Source organism: Tubulanus polymorphus, chromosome 3 (assembly GCF_964204645.1).
Source record: "Tubulanus polymorphus chromosome 3, tnTubPoly1.2, whole genome shotgun sequence".
Lineage (NCBI taxonomy): Eukaryota > Metazoa > Nemertea > Palaeonemertea > Tubulaniformes > Tubulanidae > Tubulanus > Tubulanus polymorphus.
Window position 1 is genome coordinate 19,918,476 of NC_134027.1, and position 13,756 is coordinate 19,932,231.

General features: G+C 38.4%; 1 protein-coding gene across 2 annotated transcripts; it reads right to left on the reverse strand.

Moving 5' to 3' along the window:
- Positions 1-303: 303 nt before the first annotated feature.
- On the reverse strand, positions 304-5,373 carry LOC141902790 (uncharacterized). 2 transcript variants are annotated; one of them, XM_074790683.1, is made up of 6 exons: positions 5,295-5,373; positions 4,858-4,972; positions 4,607-4,799; positions 4,414-4,524; positions 4,230-4,319; positions 304-2,402 (listed from the first exon to the last, which is right to left on the reverse strand). In XM_074790683.1, exons 2-6 carry the CDS (start codon positions 4,862-4,864, stop codon positions 2,375-2,377), a joined length of 429 nt encoding a protein of 142 aa, XP_074646784.1. In that variant the 5' UTR covers positions 4,865-4,972; positions 5,295-5,373; the 3' UTR covers positions 304-2,374. The 2 variants fall into 2 exon arrangements, with proteins under 2 accessions (XP_074646784.1, XP_074646785.1); XM_074790684.1 differs by having other exon boundaries at positions 4,607-4,786; positions 4,858-5,296.
- Between the last annotated feature and the right edge of the window lie 8,383 nt (positions 5,374-13,756).

The window sequence follows — 13,756 nt, forward strand, 5'->3', positions numbered from 1 at the left end:
CATGTACGGTTGCGAGAAATCCCTGCCCTGGTTAAACAGTAAGTCCACTAAATCTTTAAATTTTAAGTTGTTTAATGAAACTATTATTGTTTTAAATTGTTAAAACTGCAAACTATGGTTGTCGAAGATGCACCTTCTTCACATCCTTTGAAATCCTGGATAGCATCGCTATCGGCAAAGACCTTCAGGTCTGTCTTCAACGGCACATCGCTTTGGAACAAGCGACTACTGTGTTATCAAATCTGAACTAGGTAAAAAAATGTTCCCCAAAAATAAAGACAAGTAAACGGATTAATTTGAGGTTTGAATGTTTTTGTTTATTTGTTGGTTCAAATCGAACCCTCGTCATCCTGATCTCCATAAATCTAAGAAAAGTATTCGCACACTTAAAACAATAAAATACGAGCAATAAGCAATAACATCAGACTGGAGTAAGTAACTTTACTTAATTCACAGATACAATCCTACACAAAACAATAGCTATTCAGTGGCGGATCCACCCCTCTATTTTTACCGATGTAGCCGCAAATCTATGCGTTACTGAGTAAAAACCGAATGAAATCTTTCTATTAAGTAATGCTCAGAATGCACCTGCTTGCATCTATTTTTCCAAAAAATTTTTAGGGAGGGTCTTCGCGTTATCGGTGCTTGCTCTGGAATGGCTTACAGCCATCTGTTGTTGCTTTCATTTGCCCCCCCCCCTTCAAAATGCTGGATCCGCCCCTGAGTGCAGACAAAATGATCGACAAAGACATACAGAACTCTAAAACAACAGTTAACAATTTAAGCAACGATAGACAAAACAGATAGCTGATTACTTTACAAACCTGTTGTCAGAACCTTAATTATTTTTACATGTACATACAGAGGACTGTTAACAATTCAACCAATGAAATTGCGATAGAGATACAGAACATACAGCTTTAACAGTAAACAATGCAACCAATGAATTGCGATTAACTAAGACCTACGAGCAATTATCAAGTTTGATAATTGCTCGTAGCTAAGACATACAGGACAAACAGGACTAACTTAATTGCGATAGACATACAGGACATACAGGATTAACAGTAGACAATTCAACCAACGAATTGCGATTAACTAAGACATACAGGACTAAACCACAGGACATACAGGACTAACAGTAGACAATTCAACAACCAATGAATTGCGATTAACTAAGACATACAGGACATACAGGACTAACTTAATTGCGATAGACATACAGGACTAACAGTAAACAATGCAACCAATGAATTGCGATTAAGTAAGACATACAGGACATACAGGACTAACAGTAGACAATTCAACAACCAATGAATTGCGATTAACTAAGACATACAGGACATACAGGACTAACTTAATTGCGATAGACATACAGGACTAACAGTAAACAATGCAACCAATGAATTGCGATCGCGATCACAAAGACATACAGGACAAAACCACAGGACATACAGGACTAACAGTAGACAATTCAACCAATGAATTGCGATTAACTAAGACATACAGGACTAAACCACAGGACATACAGGACTAACTTAATTGCGATAGACATACAGAATATACAGGACTAACAGTAAACAATGCAACCAATGAATTGCGATTAACTAAGACATACAGGACATACAGGACTAACAGTAGACAATGCAATCAATGAATTGCGATTAACTAAGACATACAGGACATACAGGACTAACAGCAGACAATTCAACCAATGAATTGCGATTAACTAAGACATACAGGACATACAGGACTAACTTAATTGCGATAGACATACAGGATTAACAGTAAACAATGCAACCAATGAATTGCGATTGCGATCACAAAGACATACAGGACAAACAGGAATAAACCACAGTAAATTGCGATAAAAAAGACATACAGGACTAACTGCAGTAAATATATAGGGCCTTAGGAATGCAAAATACATTCATTTTGTCGAATTTAAACATTCCACAACTTATTTCATTATGTCATTTCCAGTTTTCAAAGGGAATTTTCTTAACTTCAGATGCCTCGAGGACATAAACATATAGAAAGATCTGTCCCAAAAAAATGTCAAGTGTCTTTCATAGTGCAATGGGCCCTGGTTTCCACGTTTATATATCACATATAAAATTCTACAGAAACAATCAATGAATAAGTGAAAATTTACGAATAACAAACAAGACATTCAAGCAGTTGAGTAAGTTAAAATGGGACCAATCTATATATATTATATATGGATTATACAAGGACAGCCTTGAACCGAGGTTGATGTGTCCATACACTCTCTGAACATGCATGTATGTATACTGCTGCCAATTGATGATAAGTCAAGGATGTTGAAGTTCTAGACATGGTCAGAATCATCCAGAGACATCGGCACGCATCACAATAACTGATGATTTTGCAGTAACCTGTAACATAAAAAATCAAGCGGTAATCTATTCACAAAATATATTTTCCTGAAAGAAAAAACCTGAAATAGAGCACTATAAACACCAGTGCATATACATCGCTTCTTAACCTTATATGTAATCGAGTAAATATATAGGTGACTAAGTGACGGCTTCTACGTTCACCATGGGAAATGAAAATATTTCTAACGTCAGGGATTCATTCGAAACCCGATCAATAATATTCAATACAAACTATTTAGGAAATCGGGTCACAATGAAAACAAAACCACCTGATATGTTCAGGAGGAGCCTCATTGATTGGAGCACATTTCCAATGATACCATCTATGGCAATTATCACATTCAATTGAGAATGTGGACTTTTTCTTAGGATTAGCATTGCAGTTTTTGTGGCAGACAGGGCAGGTTTCAGCAACTAACTGAGGAGGGGTTTTTTCAACTTTTGATGGCAAAAGATTATCTAGTTTCAATTTTGCTAGGTTTTGGAGGCCTGCATTTCCAGGTTGATCTATAAGAATTTCTAATTCTTTTTCAGTATTGGAATTATTGATTTCTGTAATAGGAGAACTGTTGAGATAATCATCTCTATTATTATAATCGATTACAATAGATTTTTTCTTATGATGATTATGTTCAATACGAATGTGCTTTTGAAGGAATGTTTCACTTGCATATGAATTAATAACCCCATCTGCCCAACAAATAGCACATGAGATAGGTTTCAAAGATGAATGAGAAGTGGATATGTGCCTATCTAGTTCCCTGCGACATGAACAAAGATATGGAGGATTTATTTTGTCTTTAATACAAAAGGAACAGACAATACTTTTTTCAAATAAAACAGACTTCGAGTCATTTTTAACAACTGGTTATGACTTAATATCTTTTGGTTTGGTATCTTTTGATTTTTTCGGTAAGGATGATTTATTCTGACTTAAAATATCTGCTGAAAATTCGATATCATTGCCAGGATCTGGATCAGTGGAGTCTATGGTTTCAATTTCTGATATTTTAGCTTTTTTAACCTAGTTTCATAGCAGCATTTTCAACCATAGCAGAAAAGGATACACCTCTGTTAGCAGGTCTAATTATCTTTCGCCCTCCGTGTCTTGCATTCTCAGCATCTTTAGGCATTGTAACCTTAGGGCAGTAAGGGTCTATCACTTCAAGTTCAGGAAGGTTTATGGCAACCTGATTGTCCTTGATTGGACCCTCAGCACGCCTATGAGCCATATTGTGAGGTTGTCGTTTGGCAGGTCGTCCGCTTATTAACTTAATTCCACAGTGGCTTTCATTATGTAAAATACTTAGAATGTGCCCTTTCCGAGCAGCATTGATATCATTCGAGCTAGCAATGTGGGAATGATCTTTTAACTTATCAATGAGGGTAGATGAAACAGAACTATTTTGTCGAGTAAAATTGTAAGTTGGCAGAGGCTCCACAATGTGGAATTTATATGCATCAATTAAAGCCTTCGTTGTGGTTATATTGTTTTTTTGGGCAAAACAGGCAAAAAGATGTTTGCAAAAATATGGTTGTCCAATCATTATAAAAGCTTCACAAGTACATATACCTAGTTTCAAATTGATTAAATGGCAATTACCATCTACGTATGAAAGACAATTTTCAGGAACGATTGTAATAACGTAATTGAATAAGATACGACTGGATATTGAATCTAAATTTCCTATGTACCTTCGGCATTTTTTTGAAATGTCATATGAATGTTCCTCGGATATTGATACTTTATCGGGGAATCTTTCTTCTAAAACATCAAGCTGATTGAATGTATATTGAGTATCACCATTGAAAAATTCTACGTACATTTCATCTTCATCTTTCAATAGCAGTAGTTCCATTATCCTGTTATTTATGAACTGATTTCCCTTACGGCTGGGGTGTAACAAGTCAGTCCTAGATCACAAAATTTAGAAAAAAACAAGTTAGTTTAAATCGCGAAAAAATGCACATAACCTACTGGGCTTATTAAAATTAAACGATTACTTACGGTGAAAGGAGATCTCTTGAGAAGTGAAAATCAACGAACTTTACACCAAGTGTAAAGCATTCGCGGTGCAGCATTTCATTGTAATGAAATATCTTTGTGTCAGCATCGAAACTTTAAAAAAGAAAGAAATTTAAAAATCATAACATCGATCATAAATATAGTATTTCAAGAAAAATCTATTCTTGATACTTACTCATCACATCGAGGAAAAAGAGCTGGTACAATGATGGTCCCAGTACATTTATAGAGCAACAATCGAATTAATTCAACGTGTCTTCGCAGAACAATCTCAAGCGGGACATCACGCGTCATATTATTTGTTCCAACATGGACGATTAGTTGTTCCACATTCAGCATCTTCACTTTTTCAATTCTGTAATATACAACTAATCAGTAACCCAATGAAAATGAACAATATAAATCAGTACTGAACCGAGAAATTACCTTCCATCAATGTTTCAATGGTTCCTCCGGGGCACACGATCCTTGTCCATTCAAATAAGCCTACACCATCTAGCCCAGCATACTTTAAAATGCTGTCTGCTACGAGACCAATACGCTACAAAAAAGATTATTTGTCAGTCTCAGGCCAATATCACAGGGAGGTGTGAGAGAGCACACTGGTTACTGTAAGACCCTACTATATGCAAAAGAAGTGACACATATATGTATATCAATGTGATAGAATTGATTGAAAAAATTGTGCATAATAGTAGCTAGTGCCCAAAAATAGAACACAGTGTTATTGAAGTGAAAATTTCTAAAATCCTCTGAAGCGGTGCTTATTTGGTAGCTACATGGGTATTCTAATTGAATAAGCATAAAGATAAGCGTGCACACACAGTAGCCTATGCATAAACAAGGGCCAGTTTCACCTTCACCTAAAAGTCCTGCGGTGTAAAGACTAACTTGTTCACCTAAACCACCTCTACCAGGCTGTGGAAGGCCTAACATCAGGCACTAAATTAAAAGATTCCTCTAAATCAAATTATCTATAAACATCCTCTTAATTGCTGGCAGACTGATTCAGGGAGGGGTGCAGCCCAAAATAGGGCATAGGTATCAGTATCATATATAATTAAAAATCAAAAGGGCACCAGATCATCAGAAAACATAATACCTATATTTTGGAAGTAGGCCTACAGAGAACATGTTTTGGAATATAAGCTTTTTAAAAATACTTGTTGATATTTTTAATTTTCCCTTTAAATTTCAGTGCAACTTAAAAGTTTTAAGGGGTGTACACCCCTGTATACTCTCCTGATCTGCCCCTGAATTGCCACTTAACAAAATTTCTCAGCTTAATTGTTGGCTAACTAGCTCAGTGAAACTGGGACCAGACCTAATGCATACACCCTCAGTGGCCAGGGCCAGGATTAAACAGTTAGGCTACGTATATAAATAAAGGAATGAAAAGTACTTATCCTGAAATTGGTTAGGCTATCTATCTGCAACAAGAAATACATTTTCATTGACTCTGAATACAGGGAACTACCATTCTTCTGTTTCGATGCCTTAAAATTTATTGTTTATTTTTTGTTGCTGGATTTGGAATGGTTGTTGGAATATTTAAGGCCTAGTAGGTGGTGACTGTGTACGGGCAACATAGGCCTATACCCAGTGGCATGGCAATGGCATGCCACTGGGTACCCACTACTGCACTATAGTATACTGCCTACGGCTACTGCGACTGGTGGTTCGGTTGGCAGAAATTACTTGTTAACATGGGGGGGGGGGAGGGGGGAAGTAAGCGTGGATGAAGACAAATTAATTTAGCCGAGTAAGTAGCAAGTAAAGTAGTGGCAGTACAGTAGGCCTAGCGACAATGTGAGTGTGGTGGTAACGTGGCCGTGGTGGCAATAACAAGACTCCAAAACTGGCAAAAGCCAAAATTAAAAAGCCCTGCCGCCGCGCGGTCGCGACGCCTCGCCTGCACCACCGTGCACGATGCTCGCGGCGTTCACCAGTGTTACCCAGTGAGTTTTTTATAATCTTGCAATCTACCTCTTTTTTCAAACCAATATACCCACCAACTGGTCCGGAGACAAGCTTAACACGTTCGGAAAACATGATTCACAATCTTTTAATCAACAGCCAGCAAGAATACACTTGACAGCAAATTCAAATTCAGCGGTTAACCGTCAAAAGTGAGTTGTTTAGCTGTGGGAGTAACAAAAAGGCGATCTTGATGACGTCACTAGCCATCGACCAAAACAGGCTTTCAACCTTTTGCAATAATCGGAGAGCGAAACTAACTTCCGGGTTCCCCTTATGGTGTAATGTACCGTGTCAAAACCACAAATTTCAATCTGAGGTCGATTCAATTAAAATCTAGTATATTTGATCGAAACGATCGTAAACATTCAAACCAGCTGATATACCAACGAATTGAGTTTTTTTGCGCAAAGATTTAGGAGCAAAAAACGACCTTAGTAACAAAATAACTGTATAAATCAGCGCTAGGCGCTAGTCAGTAACCTGACTGTGGTTTAGTTTCACGATCGGATATTTTCACAAACCACAGTCAGGAATGGGAAGGTCATTTTTGTATGAAATCTTCGTCAGCCAATTTGACTGACGAGTTATTTGCCTGGCATTTCATTGTCTCTTAAGATATCTGTCTCATTTTTGTTGTAATCGACGCACAACAGATTCGTAGTTTGTCTGATACCTATAACACCTCACCTGACGATCTTAATCCATGTGCAAATCGGCCGTAAAGTGAGAGTAAATTTCCGTCCAGTCAACAGCTGCCATTTTGAAAATTACTGGAGGTGCTGGCACCTGTGGACTGAGGCCAGGACAACAGCACAAACTAACAAAGCGAAACGACGAAATTTAAAAAAATTAAAAAATCAACACTTATTCACATTTTTCTTTTACCAGAAACTTATTATTTCATTATTTATTATGGAAAACACGAAGACTTGAAATAAAAGTTGGAAAACCATCAAAAATAAAAATTGTCGTTTCGTCTTGGAAGTTTTATATAAATCCTTGTAGGTCCCCTTGTCTTATCATGCCACATGTGCAATACAGAGAAATGGCGGCCAATGGCGAAATTTGTGGAGAAATTAATTAATTTCTCAAAATAATGTTGATTAATCACTCGAAACATACATAAAATTGGATTATTTCGAAAGGTACCTGTGTTAGTTTGTGAATTAAGCCATTAATTGTGGACTGAAGTGAATAGAAAGTATATTTTTGAAGTGTTACTTTTTTCAACCGTGTTTTGGTCCTTGTCATCCCTAACGTTGGTATAAGCCCATCCGATTATAAAAAGCTTACCACCAACGATTAGGTAACTAACTACGCTAGGCGCTAGCTAATAATAATATAAGGTATTCGAAGTCAAGAAGAAAGGCCGGGCCGGGCCTAAAGCCCTAGTCTAGTACTAGCCGTTGGTTCCTGAAACAGTTGTAGGGAACCGTAACAACGACTGGTATTCAGACTAGGCCGGGCCGTGTGTAACGCCTAACGGATTCCGTGGACACGGTAACCAAAATAGCTTCTCGGTCATATTTGGATTTCGCGGGTGACAAGCAACTCCTGCGCAGCTGTGCTTGCCCCGCCTCCGCCCCACTTGGGCCTCACACGGCCCGTATCCTCTCGGAGCGTCCCTAATCTCTTCGTGCCTCATTGGCGGCTACGTCCGGGTCCGCCCGTCCTCCTCTTGGAGGCGAGTAATTCAGCTGGAACCCTCTGCCGGTTAAAATATCGGTAGCGTGACTCCGGCCTCTCTTCAGCTAACCGGATTCCTCGTGCCCTTATTAAAAGCTATGACTCTGACTCTCTTCCTCACTCCAAACGTCCACGACAACTCGAACGGCATTCTTAATTTGAAATAGTAAATGTGTACATTGCAGACGGATTAAATCCGGCGTTGTACCTCACGATAATTTCTAAATATACATTATTATTATATATATGATCACGGTCGTTCTACATCTTAACTATTTACACTAAGCTCCCGGTCAACGAATCCGCGGGTTCCGGGGACAACCACGTCCGCCGGGGACAACGTCGACCGCGGGCCGGACATCAATAAGCAACGAACCCGGGGACAATGTCCGGGCGGCAAATAACCTATTTACAAGTTCTATCGCAAGGCGAGCATGCGCGGACGATGGTTCTTACATTTTGACTTAGCTGGAAAGCGTAACTGATATCGACCTAGCGTTCTATTCTGGTGGCGCTTGAAGTAGCCCGGACAGTCTGAGTGAACGGTTTGTTCTTGCATCTCGCGCTCCGCGTGCCTTTTATAACCCGCGATTGTCCCCGCCGCGCTCTCATTGGCTGGAACAAAAGCCCAGGGACACGCGTGATTGGTTACGCGTGTCACGTGACTTCGAGGTTGGCTGAGTTCCAGCGAAAATGAACGGAGGCGGGCAACAGCACGCCAGCTGCAAAAGGTCACGGCGGACACGAGAAGATACGTTAAGAATAGTTAAAATATATATAAATATCACAAAGGTAATAGTATAATATACATGAGCGACAAATGTTCTTAAGTAAAAACGAGTATGAAAGGGTTCGAACCCCGCACTCAGAAGATATACGTAATAATTACAAATCCAATTCAACCAGAAGGGTTAAAATGAATCAACGCGGACCCAGAACAACCAGTCGCGAAACATCGACCAATGTACAAAACACGGACATTGATAAAATGATACAGCACGGTCTCGCCGAATAAATACAGCTAAAAGACATTAAGCAGGATAATATACAAAGATAGGAGCAGAGCGGTGAATTCCGGGAGAAGCTGATTTTTAATGTACGGCGAAATCCGCTAGTTTCGCTACATCACCCCCTTCCAGCTTTCACGCGCCCCGCGTGAAAAATCGAAGTTTCTCGTAGACGGACAATCGTTCGACATTTCAATGACAGACGCTCATCGTAATCTTCTAAAATAGACGGACATTCGAGTTTCTCGCGGACGGACAATCGTTCGACGTTTCGATGACAGACGCTAATTGTAATCTTCTAGTAAACACGCTACGCAGTCGATCAGCATATCGTCGAACCCGAAGATGATCATGTCCCCTGTCTCGAGTGGATGGACGTGGACTTCCGAAAACGGCTGCGATGAGTTTCGTGCTGGAGGCGTCCAGATCCCCGAAGCGCGGGCCATCTTTTGACAAAACGGGCATCGAACGGGCACTCCCGGAACTTCCCGGAAAATAGCCGGGCGGCCATGGACGGTCGGGTGTACATGCGCGAGCACCCTTCACGATTCTGGGTAACATCTATTCTCTTTCGCCGGCCGCGGCTCGTCAGCATTGAGTATCGCGAGCTGTATGGGGGCCGGGACATCGGCCTTCGGTAAAGGCTTCTCGATCGCTGTATGCTGGGGTCTGGTTCCCCCACCAATCCTGAAATTTCGTGCCGAGTACTTCCGGCGAGTACGCTGGCACGCTCTCCGGCTCTCTCGTTCCTTTCTCCAAGCGCTGTATTTCTTCTCTCCGTTTCTCTTCTAGCCTCCTTCTCTCTCTCTTCTCTCTTGCCTCCTCTTCTACCCTCCTCCGCTGTTCGACTGCCGCCATGCGCGCCTCTTCCGACCTCTTCTTTTTTCCAGCTCGTCTCCTTCTCTCGCGCACCGGCTAAGTTCTAGGCTCCACTTTATCATTAGTTTTCTCCTTTTTCCGTAACTAATTCTTTCGAACAAACTTCTCCCGGGTTTTCCAGACGCAACATCTTCTGGTTTGCCGACTTTTCCTTCATCTTCTACATCGTTCGAGGCGCCGTCAGGGGTGATTTCCTCAACTACGGTTGTAGTGTCTGCCGCTGTCAAGTCGTCTTCCATTATCTTGGTCCATTCTGTTCCATCTCCGGCTCCTCTCTCTTCATTCGCTACGCTTTCTTCTTTTTCTTTGCTTTCGGTCTCTCCTTCTTTCTTTCTCTCTTCTTACTTCTTAATCTGTGTCGTCACATCTTCTTCCTTCCTCTCTTCTTTCTTCTTAATCTCTGCCACCACACCTTCTTCCTTCCTCTCTACCTTTTCTTCCTTCTCTTCTCCTCACGCACCGCACCTGTCAACTCCACCATGTTCTTATCTACTGCGCACTCAATACCGATCTCTGGCAGTTGGTCCCACCCTTCCTCCACGATCTTTACTACGCACTGAGACATGGTGACGTCTGGCGTGGCGTCGCAGTGTGTCGCCCCTGTCACTGATTCGGCACTTCTTAAATTTGTACTTTATGCCCTCGTGTGTCACCGCTTCACACTTAGTTTCATGGCGCTTCAAGTTCTCTACTGATCGGATATGGTCCCGACAGCCATGACATTTGAAATTTGACGACCTAAAAATAAAAGAACAAAGAGCGATTGATTACTTTGCTGTTTTAAACAGTAGACAGTGCCTACAAGTAGATATATTCTGGGCGTTGGCGTTTCGGGCAGGTACGGCCGATGGTTTTACGTCTACCATCTGTATCGTCTGTCATCGTCATTTCGTCTGTTTCGGGCTCGACAGTCAGTAGAGATCGGTATTGCACTCCTAAATACGGCTTAAGTCGATCTTAGGAGCTGGACAGCTTGTCCTGCACCTGATATAGGGCATCTGAGAGTCGTTTAATTACGGTAAACGGCCAAGTCCAGTTCAGGAGTTTGCGGTTTGGATTTCCGTCCGTCAATTTGGGTTGATAGAGCCAAACCCGGTCGATGGCGTTGTACGGCTTCCCGTGACGTTTTTGGTCGTAAAGTGATTTCTGTCGCGATGTGTTTTTCAGGAGCGCCTTGCGGGCATCTCTGTGTGCCGTTGTTATTCGGGTTCGTACTTGGCCGTGTAGTCGTTGATGGATGGATACCGATCTTTCGGAGGGAGTCCGACGATCAGATCTAGGGGTAGATCTCACTCAGAAGCATCAGGTAGTTCGGTGACGCTTCTGTAGTGGTGTGCCGGGCAGAACGATAGGCCATCGAGACGTAGGGAAGTTGTAAGTCCCAATCAAAAGGGTCGTCAGTTGTTGTTAGGGACAACATTGCTTTAAGGCTCCGATTGAAGCGTTCCACCATACCGTCGCTTTGAGGACGGTAGGGGCTGCATCTGGTTTGATGGATCCCCAGCAGGGTACAAATTTCGCGGAAAAGGTGAGTAATAGGAAAAGTAGGCTTTCATACCAGAGGTCGAGAGGTCGAGACACAACTCATTACCACAAGAAATTTGTTTCCCTTATAAATGGGAGATAGAAAAGCATTCTTAGCAACAATAAATAACAGAATAAAACCAGCAAAAAAACAATTTGAAATAAAAAAGTTAGTTGATGTTACAAAAGAAATTGAACATAAAATATTGAAATTAGAAAAGATAAAAACTAAATATGGAGAGAAAGTATCAGCTAATTTAAGCTACTGCAATGTTAGTACATCGCGAGAATTAATATCATAAATTTTATTTGATTTCTTATACCAACTACACCCAATCAAAATGAATACAATTACAAATCCAGTTGCAAAATATAGATATTTATCAAATATTCTATTATTAGAAGGAGTAGAAATAACAATATTTTCACCATTTTTATTAACATTTTTATTACTTATTTTTTCTTTTACAGCTCTTTTATATTCTTGTGATTTAATTCCTAATTTCCGAGACCATTCAATTTGTTTCTGAGTTCTCGGTTTTTTCTTCACAGTTAATTCCTTCACTTCTTCCTTTACGCTCATTTATCATAGAAAAATCTTTACTTTCAATATTTGAAAATGTTATAACTCCAGTTGATAATAATGTCATAAATCCACCTAATTGAAATGATAAATAACCAATCCATTTATTTAATTCGGTCATAACTAAATAATCATTTTTTAAATCGGAATATAATCTATTTTCATCTTGAATTGGCAGCATATAATTACATAATTTACTATAACCTTTTACTACATTTTCTTATATCGCGTCATTAATTCTAGCTGTTCTCGCGGTTTTATAAATCTTAAATAATGTAATAATTTCATCTGATTTCATTGTATCTAATTCATTATAAGTTAAATTTTTACCGATAAAATTTTTACATTTTCCAGATGCTATTAATAATTAATATTTCTAATTGATGTTTACAATAAAGATAATATTCATAATTATTATTTGTTGAAACATTATTTAAAGCACCATCATCTGGAGTTAATTTTGTTTCTGTTATTCCTAAATCATCTAAAGTTTTTTCAATTGGAACATCGCCATTTTTAGATTTTCTTTTTTCACCTCCCATTTATATAACAAAAAAATTAGTTGTGATGTTGCAACTAGAATTTAACTAGAATGTAACTAAGAATCAACTAGATTGACAAACTAGTTGAATTATTATTGTTTTTATTTATTTCTTGTTAAATCTAGTTGATTTTTGTTCCAACTGCCAATAACTAGAATTCAACTAGAATGTAACTTAATATATACTAGATTAACAAGCTAGTTAAAATATTGTTGAATTTTATTTGATTTTTGTTTCAAATACCAATAACTAGAATTCAACTAGAATGTAACTAAATATGTAATAGATTAACAAGCTAGTTGAATTTAAATAAATTCATATTTAAATGGGTGTTGTAATCTAAATAATAATTTTGATCTTTTATTATTTTTCAACTTATCCATATATTCATTATGTAAATCATGTGGAATAATATCATTTTCCTCAAGTGCATTTTTCATCGATTTTCTATCTTTATTGTAGAATAAAACTAAAAATCTAATGTTTTCTCTAAAATCTTTAACAATTGAATTATATTTTTGATTTAAATCCCAAGTTGTTATCCTAAAATGTCTACCAGAAAAAGCTAAATAACATAACTCACTCTCTCTAATTTTTGAATCATGTAGATTAGCACAATCATCTATAATGAATAATGTATTAGACCCTTTATAAATATCAATTGCTATTTTAATACAATTATCTAGATTTTCTTTTACTGTTTTAGGATCTAGTATAATAAATTCATTATTTCTAGTAATATTTCTATCATAAGTTTGATTAAATTCATATGTTGGACAAAATAATACTATATTATCAAAATAGTTTTTATAAACAGTTTCTAATAGATTTAATATATAATAAGTTTTTCCACAATTTGTTACGCCAGGAATTAACATATTATGAGGCTCAAATATAAATAATTCCTTATTCATTTATATATTTTTAATTTTACTTGATAATATCCATTCATTGAATTTATCTGCCCATCCAACCCATTTTACTAAAGAATATGTTTTTCTTTTAACAGTTTTTGTTTTTAATACTTTTTCAATTTTATATTCTTGTTCTAGATTTTCAGTAGTTAAACTCAATTCTTCTTCATAAAAATACCCATCAACTTCTTCACCATCTAAATCTTTTTA

Excerpts from the sequence above, each read along its gene's own strand:
- LOC141902790 (XM_074790683.1), bottom strand. Across the intron at positions 4,525-4,606 it reads CTTTTTCCTCGATGTGATGA|TTTCGATGCTGACACAAAGA; the intron begins GTAAGTATCAAG and ends TCTTTTTTAAAG. Across the intron at positions 2,403-4,229 it reads TTGAAAGATGAAGATGAAAT|GTTACTGCAAAATCATCAGT; the intron begins GTACGTAGAATT and ends TTTATGTTACAG.